The 15,396-nt window shown below is 45.4% G+C and overlaps 2 protein-coding genes across 3 annotated transcripts in view; one reads left to right on the plus strand and one right to left on the minus strand.

Annotated features, from left to right (window-relative positions):
- Positions 1-4,977: 4,977 nt before the first annotated feature.
- Positions 4,978-15,396, minus strand: part of NLRP13 (NLR family pyrin domain containing 13) — a 34,198-nt gene continuing 23,779 nt past the window's right edge. The window contains exons 8-11 of one of the 2 annotated variants that reach the window (XM_024979406.2): positions 15,103-15,273; positions 14,147-14,317; positions 12,553-12,723; positions 4,978-6,316 (exon numbers count right to left, since the gene is read on the minus strand). In XM_024979406.2, coding sequence (XP_024835174.2) covers positions 6,205-6,316; positions 12,553-12,723; positions 14,147-14,317; positions 15,103-15,273 — 625 coding nt within the window. In that variant the 3' untranslated portion in view covers positions 4,978-6,204. Of the gene's footprint in view, positions 6,317-10,024; positions 10,444-12,552; positions 12,724-14,146; positions 14,318-15,102; positions 15,274-15,396 lie in introns of those variants that run through there. The other variant, XM_024979405.2, reaches the window with a different exon arrangement.
- LOC107131465 (vomeronasal type-1 receptor 4-like) lies at positions 7,722-8,674 on the plus strand. The gene has a single exon (XM_015458456.3). The coding sequence runs from the start codon at positions 7,727-7,729 to the stop codon at positions 8,624-8,626; it is 900 nt and encodes a 299-aa protein (XP_015313942.3). The 5' UTR covers positions 7,722-7,726; the 3' UTR covers positions 8,627-8,674.

Below are 15,396 nucleotides of genomic sequence, written 5' to 3' on the forward strand. Positions count from 1 at the left end.
CAAGCCAGGAGGGAATGGCAAGACATACTTAAAGTGATGAAAGAAAATAACCTACAGCCCAGATTATTGTACCCAGCAAGGATCTCATTCAAATATAAAGGAGAAATCAAAAGCTTTTCAGACAAGCAAAAGCTGAAAGAATTCAGCACCACCAAACCAGCTCTCCAACAAATACTAAAGGATATTCTCTAGACAAGAAACACAAAAACGGTGTATAAATTCGAACCCAAAACAATAAAGTAAATGGCAATGTGATCATACTTATCAGTGATTACCTTAAACGTAAATGGGTTGAATGCCCCAACCAAAAGACAAAGACTGGCTGAATGGATACAAAAACAAGACCCCTACATATGTTGTCTACAAGAGACCCACCTCAAAACAGGGGACACATACAGACTGAAAGTGAAGGGCTGGAAAAAGATTTTCCGTGCAAATAGGGACCAAAAGAAAGCAGGAGTAGCAATACTCATATCAGATAAAATAGACTTTAAAACAAAGGCTGTGAAAAGAGACAAAGAAGGTCACTACATAATGATCAAAGGATCAATCCAAGAAGAAAATATAACAATTATAAATATATATGCACCCAACACGGGAGCACCGCAATATGTAAGACAAATGCTAACAAGAATGAAAGGAGAAGTTAACAATAACACAATAATAGTGGGAGACTTTAATACCCCACTCACACCTATGGATAGATCAACTAAACAGAAAATTAACAAGGAAACACAAACTTTAAATGATACAATAGACCAGTTAGACATAATTGATATCTATAGGACATTTCATCCCAAAACAATGAATTTCACCTTTTTCTCAAGCGCACATGGAACCTTCTCCAGGATAGATCACATCCTGGGCCATAAATCTAGCCTTGGTAAATTCAAAAAAATAGAAATCATTCCAAGCATCTTTTCTGACCACAATGCAGTAAGATTAGATCTCAATTACAGGAGAAAAACTATTAAAAATTCCAACATATGGAGGCTGAACAACACGCTGCTGAATAACCAACAAATCACAGATGAAATCAAAAAAGAAATCAAAATTTGCATAGAAACTAATGAAAATGAAAACACAACAACCCAAAACCTTTGGGACACTGTAAAAGCAGTCCTAAGGGGAAAGTTCATAGCAATACAGGCATACCTCAAGAACCAAGAAAAAAGTCAAATAAATAACCTAACTCTACACCTAAAGCAACTAGAAAAGGAAGAAATTAAGAACCCCAGGGTTAGTAGAAGGAACGAAATCTTAAAAATTAGGGCAGAAATAAATGCAAAAGAAACAAAAGAGACCATAGCAAAAATCAACAAAGCCAAAAGCTGGTTCTTTGAAAGGATAAATAAAATTGACAAATCATTAGCCAGACTCATCAAGAAAGAAAGGAGGAAAAATCAAATCAATAAAATTAGAAATGAAAATGGAGAGATCACAACAGACAACACAGAAATACAAAGGATCATAAGAGACTACTATCAACAATTATATGCCAATAAAATGGACAACGTGGAAGAAATGGACAAATTCTTAGAAAAGTACAACTTTCCAAAACTGGACCAGGAAGAAATAGAAAATCTTAACAGACCCATCACAAGCACGGAAATTGAAACTGTAATCAAAAATCTTCCAGCAAACGAAAGCCCAGGTCCAGACGGCTTCACAGCTGAATTCTACCAAAAATTTAGAGAAGCGCCAACACCTATCCTGCTCAAACTCTTCCAGAAAATTGCAGAGGAAGGTAAACTTCCAAACTCATTCTATGTGACAACTTTTAAGACTGCTCTCAGCGACGTTCAGATATGGAACAGAGTACTGTTGTCACATCTTGTATACCACCTCTCCATAATTATTTATAAAGGAAAGTTTGCACCTTTTTTGTATTCTTGACTAATTCTTTCCTTTCTTTTTTAAATTTTGACCCTGCTTGCAGGATCTAGTCCCTGACCAGGGATTACACTCGTGCCCTCAGCAATGAAAGCACCAGGCCCCCACCACAGGACAGCCAGGGAATTCCCTGTGCCTTCTGACATGTGTACTCAGTACCAAATTTTTACATGGAATCCCATCAACCTAGAAGACAAATCAGTGTTGGCACTGCCTTGAGAGATCTGAAAGTCAAACCATGAAATAACAGCTCAAGAGCTATTCACAGAAACATTGAGGAAATCAGTTACCCTCTTGGACAGTGTAATTCTGAAAGAATTCTCCTTTATCTGGTATCATTTGAACTGTGTCCACTCACTTTATTTCCACATTAGTTTGACCAATACCTGATGTACATTGATTGGCACTTATTCCAATATTGGTCCCGATAAATATCACTCCTGAGTGGTGGGGAGATTTTATTTCATGATGATGCTATGAAACCTGGAAAATGGAAGTGATTTTCTACACTCTTTTGTATCTTTGTTTCACTTCTATTTCTTTAATATGCTGTAATGCTACACATAATTACCAATATTGTACAATGGATCATTTTACCTTTGAACCTGGACTTTCTTTCCATATTTGACCCTCAGTATATATCACTGACTTGATGGATGGAGTAACAGGAAGGAATAGTAGAAGGTACCCAGTCCTGTTTGTCACATAAACATTTAGTTTTCATCACTGTCGTGCAAAATCTTGGGACTTTGTTTTCTGTTTTATCCTAATCACTATTTTCTGAGTTCCTTTTCTCTAATACTATCTTTTAGGAAAATGTGGTATATTTATTATTGTATTTTTAAAATAGGTAGTCTTAACGTGTAACTCTTTGTATAGAATGCTCTAGTCATTACATATGGGTTCACAAATTCTTATATTCTGGTTAGAACTACTATGAGCATTTCAAAGAATATTTAAGAATTGAAAGGCTCCAACCAAAATGGATAAAGAAACATACCATACACATGCTGTACAAAGCACTCACTTTCACTCTAAAGACACACAGACTGAAAGTGAGAGGATGGAAAAAGACATTCCTCACGAATGAAAATCAAGAGAAAGTCAGAGGAGCAATACTTATTAAGACAAAATAGACTTTAAACTAAGATTGCTATAAGAGACAAGGAAGGACACTACATAATGCCCAAAGGATCGGTCCACGAAGAAGATGAAACAGTTGTAAATATCTTTGCATCCAACATGGGAGAACCTCAATACAGAAGGCGAATCCAGTGTGTGTGTTACACCCAAGCCCCTCTCGGTCCAGATGAGCCCGTATCAGGAGCTCAGTGGTTGCCTGGGATGGGAGCTCCCACACTGGACGGCTCAGATCTGGACGCTTCCACCAGCTCAGCTAGAAAATCTGCTAAGTCATGGGTTTCACATATCAGAATCCAGGGTATTAGTAATTCTCTTTGTATCTTCATTACCTAGTCGAGGAATGGCACATAGTCGGTCCAAACCATCTCTGTGTGCTTGTGCCAAGCAACGTCCCCATGGTGAACAGTCATTCAGCATATTAAGATGATGTCCCAGCACACTGTCCCAGATGGCCAGGAATGTGCACATGTATAGAAGCAGCAGATGTCCTATCTACCTGGGTTATCTTGGAAAACCCATGTTTATGAAACATGGATGTGTCTGCTGCCTTCATGCACCAATTCTCCACAGAAGGAGAATCAGAGAGTGATGCAGAGAGTGCGTGTGTTCCTTCTGCTCCGTGTTCCCTCGGGACAATGATCCCAGGCCTACCGCGCACCTAACGGAGCAGGTTTCAAGGATCCAAATACCAATTTAAATCTCCAACTAGAAATTGATCATTACAACAGTCAACTTAAAGAATTCTAAAGTCTAATGTTGTCCTAATAAATTCATCTTGCTAACCCCTGTCTGCACATCTAGGAATGCATGTGACCAGGCTCATGGACTAGAACACAGGGACAGGCTGGAGGTCCAATGAGAGGCTCAAGGAGGGGGCTCCATGGGTGACTTGAAACAAATGACAAAGTCCTTCAGAGTCACGTGGACACAAGGGAGACCTGAGGATTCTGAGGAGGGAAACTCTGGCTTCAATGGGGGCATTTTCCAGATTAAACAGACCTGAGGCCATAAATAGAAAGGGCTGTGGAACTTCAACTCAGGAGAAAGCCCATCCTCCAGATCCCATGCTGATGATCAGTGAGAACACACTTAAGACCATGAGGGAAAATGCCCAGCGGGAGACACAGTGAAGGGACCCCGGTGCTCTGAGTGTCCCTCCCCCAGCTATGACTTTCACTGTAAACTTGGGTTCTCCCACAGGGAACTCAGAAAACTCTCCCTCCCTCTGCTCAGCTGCTCACGGGGACCTTCTCAGTAATTGCCAGGAGTTGTCAGTAGTCCCCAGGCGTGGGTGAGGGTGACGAGCACTGGGGGTAAGATCTGCCCCTCGCTGGAGACGCCCCAGACTCTCCATGCAGACAGTGTCACCTCCGCTCCAGATGACATGATAATGGCTCCTCTGTGGGGAGAGCGGGCCCAGGGACCCTGCCCCTATAACTGGGGCCCATCCTAACTGACACTTTCCTGCAGAGTGTGGAGCCGAGTGCAGGCAGGTAAATGCTCCCCTGTGTTCAGTCTCAGGGCAGGAAACAGGAGAGCAGGCTCTGCAGCAGGAGAGGAGTTTGGAGCTGAGACTATGCAGGATGCAGGCTGATCCTGCCTCACTCTGAGCATCCACACCCAGGGTCGCAAACAGTTGGACACGACTGAAGACACTTGGCACACATGCAGGCAGCATTGTTTCTCAAACCAGCGCAGCTGAGCACAGGCAACAGGGCGCAGAGGTCACAGCTAACGGAAGAGATCCAATACGAGGTTAGGTTTGTTCTTCTGTGTTATGACTGGGGCCACGGCGAAATGTAGCTTTCTAGGAATGCCATGGAAGTTGCAGGTAATTGTAATTCAAAGCAGAGATAAGAATGCATAAGTCTTGTGTTTCCTCCCTCTGTTGTTGGAGACTCTGTGGAATAGCAGTAGCTGATGCTCACAGGATGTTGACTGTCCAGACACTGTGGGTAGACAATCTATCAGTCAACAGGGTGAGCTGTGCTTGTCCTCAAACGACTCTCAGTGTATTGGAAGAGAAAGTGTTGGTTGCTCAGTCTCAGTCAACTCTTTGTAACCCCATGGACTGTAGCTCGCCAGGCTTCTCTGTCCATGGGATTCTCCAGGCAGGAAGAGTGAGTTGCTATTCCCTTCTCCAGGGGATCTTCCCGACCCAGGGACTGAACATGAGTCTCCTGCATTGCAGGCAGATTCTTTACCATCTGAGCCACCAGGGAAGCCCAAAGAGAGAGGTGGAGTAAAAACAAAAGCAAAAAAAGAAAAAGCATAGATTTAGTTTTTGTGGGGTTTTTTTTTTTGGGTAAATGACATTTTATTATTCAAATTCTCTGGTGTCAATGTGCAACAGGAAAACACTTCCTCCTCATAGACTGACTTGCATTTCAGCAGCAGCATCAGTGGGAGGTGGGTATAGGAACAGTGGGATGTTAAAGAAAGTTCATCTTCTTTCCAACAGAGCAAGAATTTCAGCTTCTTTCCCAAGGTAACATCTGTGTTTATGTAGTGATCTTAGCCACTTTTGCTTCTTCTAGTATCTTAACTTCTCTTTCAAGTTTTCTTATATTATTATTTTTTTAATTGGAGGCTAATTACAACATTGTAGTAGTTTTTGCCATACATTGACATGAATCAGCCATGGGTGTACATGCGTCCCCCATCCTGAGCCCCTGTCCCACCTCCCTCCCCATCCCATCTTGAGACTGAGATAGAGAATCAGAAATGGTCACTGAGGATTATCATCAGGCAACTGTGAGCAAGTCAAATCAAGTGGGCTGGAGTCTGAAGGAGCAAGACAGTTGAAGGAGTGGGAAGAAGGGAATTCCAGGAAAAAGGAAGGATGTGAATTGTTGTGATAAAAGGAAAATGTGTTTCTTTTTTTTTTTTTTTTTAAGGGAAGTAAATTCAGCTGGACTTAGGACAAGAAACGCTAGTAAGATGGGAAATGCCTTAGGTGCCTGACCTTGAATGTTATAACCATCCCTCACATTCCTACCGGGCGGAGAGTTTATCTTCTCAAAAAACCAACTCTCGTCTTTGCTGATCTTTTATTTGTCTGGTCTGTATTTCATTTACTTCTGCTCTGATTTCTGTTAATTCTTTCCTTCTGGTGAGCATTGGGCTTAGTATTTTTTTCTTTTAGTTCCTGGATTGTTAGATTGTTCCTTAAAATCTTTCTTTTGGGATTTGCCTGGCAGTCCAGTGGTTAAGACTTCGCCTTCCAATGCAGGGGGTACGGGATCCATCCCTGGTCCTGGAGCTAAGGCATCCCACATACCTTGAGGTCAAAAAAACAAAACATAAAGACAGAAACAATTGTAACTAATTCAATAAAGACTTTAAGAATGGTCCACATCAAAAAAAAAAAACTTAACAAAAAAGACTAGTTATCATATTCGTTTCCAAGTTTAGCAAGATTCTCATTTTTACAAAAATGAAAACTAATGAAGATGTAAAGCAATCTATCTGTGCCTTGGGTCTAACAACCCAAGTATTTTATTAGCTTTCAGGTGACACAGTTGACAAGCAAAAACTGTACTTATTGAAGGTGTACACCTGGATGTTTTGACTGAAATGTTTATTTTTACATATGGCTTGAGGCAAGCTGGAGACTGCTCTAGAAAAATCCCTGCACAGACAGACTTAGCAAGTCAAGACTTGCGAAATTATTGATTAAAATTCTTTGCAAACTAAGGTTATTTTCCATACCAAATAGATTACCTGAGGGACTTCCAGCAGCCTGTATAGTCAGAGTGCTACCAGTTTCACAGGGGTGTTTTATGTACTATCACATGAATGTATAATTTAGATTTCTCCACAGTTGGAACTATGTTCCCTGAAAATTTTAATAACTTCTGTAACCCTGTAATATGTATATTATTCTGCCTTTAATTTTCTTCATGCATGATAACGGTAGAAAAGATGAAAATGAATTATAAATATGGTGCAGGCACTGACTCCATGGATGTGAGTTTGAGCAAACTCCGGGAGATGGTGAAGGACAGGAAAGCCTGGCATGCCGCAGTCCATGGGGTCAAAAAAGAGTCAGACACGACTGAAAAACTGAAGAACAACCGTGTATTTTTATTTTTGTCTCCTTTCACTTGTTTACCAACTACATGTTTATTAAATTTAATTTATTATTATGTGTCAATCATATATTTTTTACCAACACAGGCATGGCTTCTAAGCTCATGGGTTTTACATCTGTGTAGGGAGTCAGAATATAAAAGTAAATAGAAAGAAATACAAAATAATAATGATAAAACGTGAAATAGGTGTCAATGGTGCACTTCTGCAGGTTCAGTCCCTCCTGTGTGACGGATGATGGTGTCTCTCTTTTCAGAATAGAAGGTCCAGGACCTGTACGATATGAGAGTCCCCATGTCTCCACTAGAAAATCCTGGTCTTCCTGCCAGGCCGCTCTGAAGCCCTCTCCACGTGTGCTCAGGAGGATGTGAGGAAGCAAAGGTGCCAGTTGCTCGGTCACGTCCGAGTCTTTGTGACCCTGTGGCCCACAGCCCACCAGCTTCCTCTGTCCATGGGATTCTCCAGGCAAGAATACTGGAGTGGCTTGTCATTCCCCTCTGCAGGGCAGCTTCCCGACCCAGGGATCAAACCTGTGTGTCCTGCATTGCAGGCGGATTCTTTACTGTCTGAGCCACCAGAGAAATCCCCATTCAGAAAGATGCTCCCCCCACAGAAAGAATCAGGGGAAATGTTTCTGAAAGCCCTATTTCTGTTACAGGTTGGGAACGGGACTCTGGCTAACGTCATCCTCTTCTTCTGTAATGTCTCCCCAGTCTTGCTTGGCCACAAACAGAGACCCCCGCAGACAATTGTCACCCACGTGGCCGTGGCCAACTTCTTGGTTCTTCTCTCCGCTGGGGTTCCCCACATGATGGCAGCTTTTGTGTCAAGGAAGCCCCTGTCCAGTCTTGGGTGTAAGCTTGTGTATTACATACAGAGGGTGGCTCGCAGCACCACCCTGTGCTCCACCTGCATCCTGAGCACCTATCAGTCCTTCACTCTCACCCCCAGGACAGCGGCGTGGGTGATGCTCAGAGGAAGAGCCCCCAGGGTCACTGGTCCTTCCTGTTGGGTCTGCTGGATGCTCAGTCTATTCATGAATATCTGGATTCCTGTGAGCATCTCTGGTCCACAGGATGAGCACAACTATACTGATGCCCAAGGCAAGTGGTTCTGCTCACCCTCGGCTTCTAAAGCAGGCTGTGTCTACTTGTGGTCCACCTCAGATGCCGTGTTTCTTACCCTCGTGGTCTGGTCCAGTGGCTCCATGGTGCTTCTCCTGCTCAGACACCACCAGAGGGTGCAGTATATTCACACCCCCACTGGGCACCACAGATGCCGCCCAGAGACCAGAGCCGCCCACACCATCCTGATGCTGGTGGTCACCTTTGTCATCTTCTACCTGCTGAATTCTGTTTTCACTTTTTATATCAGGGCCCATGATGATTTTCGCCTGTGGTTAATGCAGGTCTCAGATGTCTTGACTTCGTGTTTTCCCACCATTTCCCCCTTCCTGCTACTCCTTAGGGATCCTAGAACCCCCAAGTTCTGCTCCTGAATCTTGGCAAATAGCTGGGGAAACAATGGAAAGAGTGACAGACTTTATTTTCGGGGGGGGGGGGGGCTCCAAAATCACTGCAGATGGTGACTGCAGCCATGAAATTAAAAGACGCTTTCTCCTTGGAAGAAAAGCTATGACCAACCTAGACAGCATATTAAAAAGCAGAGACATTACTTTGCCAACAAAGGTCCTACTAGTCAAAGCTATGGTTTTTCCAGTAGTCGTGTTTGGATGTGAGAGTTGGACTATAAATAAAGCTGAATGCTGAAGAATTGATGCTTTTGAACTGTGGTGTTGGAGAAGACTCTTGAGACCCTTGGACTACAAGGAGATCCAACAGTCCATCCTAAAGGAAATCAGTCCTGGATATTCATTGGAAGGACTGATGCTGAAGCTGAAACTCCAATACTTTGGCCACCTGATGCAAAGAACTGACTCCTTGGAAAAGAGCCTGGTGCTGGGAAAGATTGAAGGCAGGACGAGAAGGGGACGACAGAGGATGAGATGGTTGGGTGGCATTGCCGACTCAATGGACATGAATTTGAGCAAACTCCAGGAGATAGTGAAGGATAATGTAGTAAACAACAGTAAAGGGAAGCCTGGCGTGCTGCAGTCCATGGGGCTGCAAAGAGCTGGACGTGACTTAGCTACTGAACAACATCAAAACCACGAAGGTGTTACAAATCATCAAGTTCAAAATAAAGTCTCCATCTGTGCCCTGCAACCACACGTAGCCTCTGCTTGTTGGAAAGGAGGATAAGAAAGAACCTTGGGTGTTTGGAAAAGGGAGAGAACATGACCATTCTGTAAGTTCCTACCCTTCATATACAAAAGTTTATGCATGACACCATCAATGTCGCGTCACATCCTGTTGCGATCCACGTTCCGTATTTCCAGGTTGGTGGATTACGCTTTAGATGGAAACACAGCCTGTGATCTTTCACAACAAGAAGCAAAGGCTGAAACTGGGCCTGTTTGCATATTAAGAACCAGTCTAACCCCACCTCCCCCCGGAGTGTGGGATGGACATGCAAACAGGGTTGTATTTAAAATGCAGAACCAATAAGGACCTACTGTAGACACAGGGAACTCTGCTCAGGGTTATGTGGCAGCCTGGACAGGAGGGAAGTGTGGGGGAGAATGGATACATGTGTATGTATGGCTGAGTCCCCTTGCTGTCCACCTGAAACTGTCACAACATTGTTAATCAGCCATACTCCATACAAAATAAAGTGTTAAAGAATAAATAAATAAATACAATTTGTAAAACAAAAAAGAATCAGTCAAGGTGTCCATTAGGCTAATTTAATCACAGTATTATAATTATGGAATCATAACTACGTCTATCCCACCTCTCAATCCATGAGAAATGAAGTTTTTGATTTCCTCAAGACATTTTTTTATATCCTTTGCTTTATTTAATCCTCTTAATGGCCCCAAGAATTTAAATTATTACACCAATGAGGGAAAAAAAACACTTAACAGGTGAGCCCATGTAGGATCTTGGGCCAAATAGAGACTTGGGTTAGTATTCTGCAGACTGGGCATTTAACGTGCTGCCTGTCACAGACTGAAGGGGCATCCTGGAGGCGACGGCTCATTCGTCCCCATGAACAGAAATTCCTGAGCAACACATGCGGTGCGTCAGGGAGGCTTTTCTCCCAGGACGGGCCGCGGTAAACCTGTGGTGTCACCACCACCATCTCTCTTCAGGGTCATTAAAGTCCCACTGAGACTTGACTCTCAAAAAGCACCCCTTCTCATGTAGTTTCTCCAACTCGGCACTCACTACAGAGCACAGGTCTTTTTCGAGCCTGCAAAAACAGAGACAGAAGGAGAAGAGATGGAGACAGGATGAGATGCTAAGATGGGTGTCCCAGAGAAGCTAACTTTTACTGTCCCCTGGATCTCTCTACCTCCAGCTTCATGCAGAGATTCCAGGGCACTAGCGCTCCTTTCCGCAGAAAAGCAGAGCACAAAGGAAAGAGACGGGAAATCCCCAGGAAAGATGATGAAACAAACGTAAGACGGGGTATTCCAATGAAAAGCACAACCACAGAGGGCCTACACAGCACAGAAAACCATACTCAACACTATAATAACCCACAAGGGAAAGGAATGCGAGTAGAAAAGAACAGATATAATAGACACGGAACGCATAACTGAATCGCTTGGCTTTACACCGGAAAGCGGCACCGTTATAAATCAGCCATACTTCCATTTTTAAAATGTATGACATAGCATCTGCAGAGACGCAGATGGACCTAGAGACTGTCAAACAGAGTGAAGTCAGTCAGCGGAAAACAAATGCCGTGTATTAATGCAAATACGTGGAATCCGAAAAATGCTGGTGTATACAACCTTATTTACAAAGCAGAAGTAGAGACCAGACATTGAGAACACACACGTAGACGTAAAGGACAGGGGGGTGAGAAGAACTGGGAGACTGGAACTGACACTCGTCCACTGTTGATACTATGCATAGAATCGTGACTAAGGAGAACCCTCTGTACAGCACAGGGAACCCTACTCAATACTCTGGGGCCTAAATGGGAAGGAAACGCAAAATCGAGGGGATGTAGGTAGCAGACGGCTGACGCCCTTTGCTGCATGGCAGAAACTAGCAACACTGTAAAGCAACTAGACCGCAATAAAAACTTTAATGTGTGTCTTAGTTCTGAAGTTGATAACACGAAATCCTCAGTGTACAGCTTTCGACCAACTTCTCAAAGTGGGCAAGGTTCCCTGGTACTGAAGAGGATTCCTGCTAAAGCATGCTTAGTTTAACGTCTTTCTCAAAAAAATAAATAAGTAAAACCACAGCTTATCTTTCTGACCTCATCTCCAGGATATTAAACAAGGTGGGAAGTGTTCTAATTAAATGCTCTTCTTTCAAACGAACTCACAGTTGCCAGTGGCAAAAGAAATAGAGTTTGGGATGGACATGCACACACGGCTGTATTTAAAATGGGTAACAAGGCCCTACTGCAGACACAGGGAACTCTGCTCAGTGTCATGTGGCAGGCTGGATGGGAGGGCAGTTTGGGGGAGAACGGGTGTATATATATGGATGGCTGAGTCCCTCCGCTGTTCACCTGAAACTACCACAACATTGTTCATCGGCTGTACTCCAATACAAAACAAAAGTTTAAAAAATCAAGTGCACTTCTTGTGATGCCCCCAAAGATCACACAGAGCTCGGTCCAACCTCGGGGCTCCGCACACATTCCTCTGACTTCCTCGGGGCACACGCCGCCCTCACCTGCAGTCACTGTCCGTCTTCCCCGCCTGCCACATGGTTCGTCCCTCCAGCCTCGCCGGGACCCCCACAGACACGCCTTCCCTCACCACCCTGCTCTCCACCACAACCCGGAGCTTCCCTCCCAGCATTCACGCAGCTAACCCTGCTGTCACGGGTCTTGGATTTGTTATCTCCCAAAGACAAACACACACCAGCATGAAAAGGCCCAGGACTTGTGTCACACCAACCACCACACCCCCGTGCTCGGCCCAAGGTCAGCACTGGGAAGGAAGTCACTGAGTGAACATCTGAGCGAGACACGGCAGGCGCCAGAATGAGAAAAGTAGGGGACTCTCCCCAAAACACCATGTGCGTAGGACCGCGCCATCGTCTGGGGACCACAGGCACACATGGCTGGTTAATTCAGCCTAAAGACTAAAAAGTCAGCTTGTCCACTGCAGGAACCATGTTTCAAGCGTCCAGTACACGCACGCCGCTAGCGGCTCCTCTACTGGACAATGTGGATGCAGACCACCACGCGTGACGCCGGAAGTTTTGCTGGCCCGAACCGCCCTAGGAAACTGAACGCCCTGGGAAACCAAACCGTGGGCTTGCTTTAGGACCTCGTCCCATTCGTCCCCATCCCGACAGCCGCTTCCCCGTGGAGGAGTCGGGGGATTACCCGAGTTTCCGCAGCTTGCACGTCGGCTTTCTCAAGGGCATCCACAGCCTGCTGACTCCGTCTGGCCCCAGGTTGTTTCCTAAAAGGTTCAGGTTCTCCAGGCTTTTACTGCTTCCGAGAACAGAGGACAGCGGCCGGCAGCAAGCGGCCGTCAAACTGCATTTCTCCAACCTAGGGGTGGTGGGACAGAAGCGTGAAAGATGGTCCTCCAAGACGGAGGAGTTACAGACAAAAGGGACACAGAATTTAGGGGGACACATACTGAAGGGCTTCCCAGGTGGCTCAGTGGTAAAGAATCCACCTGCCAAGGAGAGAGACACAAGAGACATGGGTTCAGTCCCTGGGTGGGGAAGATCCCCTGGAGAAGGGAATGGCAACCCCCTCCAGTACACTTGCCTGGAGAATCCCATGGACAGAGGAGCCTGGCGGGCTACAGTCCACAGGGTCGCAAAGAGCTGGACCCTGAAGACAGGCACACAGTACACATGCTACTTAAACAGACTTGCTAACACACACCAGACACTGTCCAAGTGTCGACAGGCAACATTCAATCCATATGCCAATCCTGCGAAAGGCAGGGGTTATCCTAAACCCCACCTGACAGGTGAGGAAACTGAAGTTTAGCCTGCCCGAATACGGAAGAAGTGGTTTCACTATAAAGTGGACGTGTTCATTTACAAGGCCCTTAAAAGGACAAAAATAACACGACCACCCCTCATTACACTTTTTCCATCCTACTTCTAATTTTCAAATGCAAAAATCTGAAAATACTAGCTACTAGCAAGACTAACGCAAAAGTTACAGGAGACTGACACACAAATCATAGATAACAGACCTATACACAGGTGGTAGACACACAGGTACCTGGATGGGAGATGTTAACTGACACACAAATCATAGATAACAGACCTATACACAGGTGGTAGACACACAGGTACCTGGACGGTAGATGTTAACTGACACACAAATCATAGATAACAGACCTATACACAGGTGGTAGATACACAGGTACCTGGATGGGAGATGTTAACTGACACACAAATCATAGATAACAGATGTTTACACAGGTGGTAGATACACAGGTACCTGGATGGGAGATGTTAACTGACACACAAATCATAGATAACAGACCTATACACAGGTGGTAGATACACAGGTACCTGGATGGTCGATGTTAACTGACACACAAATCATAGATAACAGACGTTTACACAGGTGGTAGATACACAGGTACCTGGATGGGAGATGTTAACTGACACACAAATCATAGATAACAGACGTTTACACAGGTGGTAGATACACAGGTACCTGGATGGTAGATGTTAACTGACACACAAATCATAGATAACAGACGTTTACACAGGTGGTAGATACACAGGTACCTGGATGGTAGATGTTATAGATACAGAGAGATGGGAGAGGAGACAGAGGGATTACAGAATAAGTCTTTCAGGCAGAATGTAAACTACCACTGAATCTTGTTCAAAGGTTAATGGCAATTCTTTGTACCCCTTTTGCACCTTTTCTGTAAATTCAATGTATTACTAGAAGAAAAGGTAACCAAAAAAGAAAGAAAGAAAAAGCACTGACTCACCCAAGTGTCTGCAACACACAACTCGGAGTTTTCAGGACGCTGCACAGCTCCTTCACCCCCTCGTCCTGAATGTCATTGTTCCCAACGTCCAGAATCTTCAGGTGACCATTGTGCTTGAGGGCGTGAGCAAGCTCGCGACAGCCCGCCACCGTGAGAGAACAGTGTGACAAGCTGCAAGATGAATAAAAGAAAAGACAAACGAGGGAAAAGCAACCCCTGAACCCTTGCTCTCTGCATGTTCCAGCCCGCCTTCTAAGGAAGAAAGCGACTCCAAAACCAGGCTTCTCCTGAGTCCTGGAAAGAGGAGGGTGCTGGTTAGGAGGTCTGAACACCTGGGCTCCCCATGTACCCGTGAATGGAAGAAAGCAAAAGGAACAGCCACGCGGCCCTCTCCCTGCCAACCCTCAGGCCACCGACAGGCTCATCTGTGTGCAGGACTTCTCTCTGCAACACTGACCCCCAGACTCATTCTTTTTCTTTTTTACTGTCAAAGAATATCCCATCCTAAAGGAGATCAGTCCTGGGTGTTCACTGGAAGGACTAATGCTGAAGCTGAAGCTCCAATACTTTGGCCACCTGATGTGAAAAACTGACTCATTTGAAAAGCCCCTGATGCTGGGAAAGATTGAAGGCAGGAGGAGAAGGGGACGACAGAGGATGAGATGGTTGGATGGCATCACCGACTCAATGGACACGGGTTTGGGTGGACTCTGGGAGTTGGTGATGGACAGGGAGGCCTGGCGTGCTGCAGTTCATGGGGTCGCAAAGAGTTGGAGACGACTGAGCGACTGAACAACCACCACCACCAACACCCACCCACACATTCCCACCTCCAACAAAACCAAGAGCCTGCTGGGGACTGGCCACCAGGCCCAGGACTCAGATCCCAGCTGACCTCAGGCCGAGTGACACGACCCTCCTCTCGGCCTCTGACCGCAGGAAGTGGTGGAACTCACTTCAGGCTCTGCAGGGCGCAGTCCGCACGGCCCAGGGCTGAGCTCAGAAGCTTCACTCCCCCGTCTCCTAGGCTGTTCCTCCTCAGGTTCAGATGCGTCAGGCTCCGGCTCCGGAGGAGGGCGTCCGACAGGTGCCTGCAGCTGGGCGTGCTGAGCCGGCAGCACCAGAGCCTGCGCTCCCAGAAGCACAGAGACGGGCACTCGGGACAGCAGCTCGGGGCAACGCCCGCCCGACCGCCCCTCCGGGGCCTCCCTGAGCCCCGTCCCGGACACACCCAGTACCTGCCCATTACC

The sequence above is a fragment of the Bos taurus genome, chromosome 18 (assembly GCF_002263795.3).
Source record: "Bos taurus isolate L1 Dominette 01449 registration number 42190680 breed Hereford chromosome 18, ARS-UCD2.0, whole genome shotgun sequence".
Taxonomy (NCBI): domain Eukaryota; kingdom Metazoa; phylum Chordata; class Mammalia; order Artiodactyla; family Bovidae; genus Bos; species Bos taurus.

Bases quoted from the DNA above. Each gene is read 5' to 3' on its own strand.
- LOC107131465 (XM_015458456.3), top strand. From the start codon at position 7,727: ATGCTCCCCCCACAGAAAGAATCAGGGGAAATGTTTCTGAAAGCCCTA.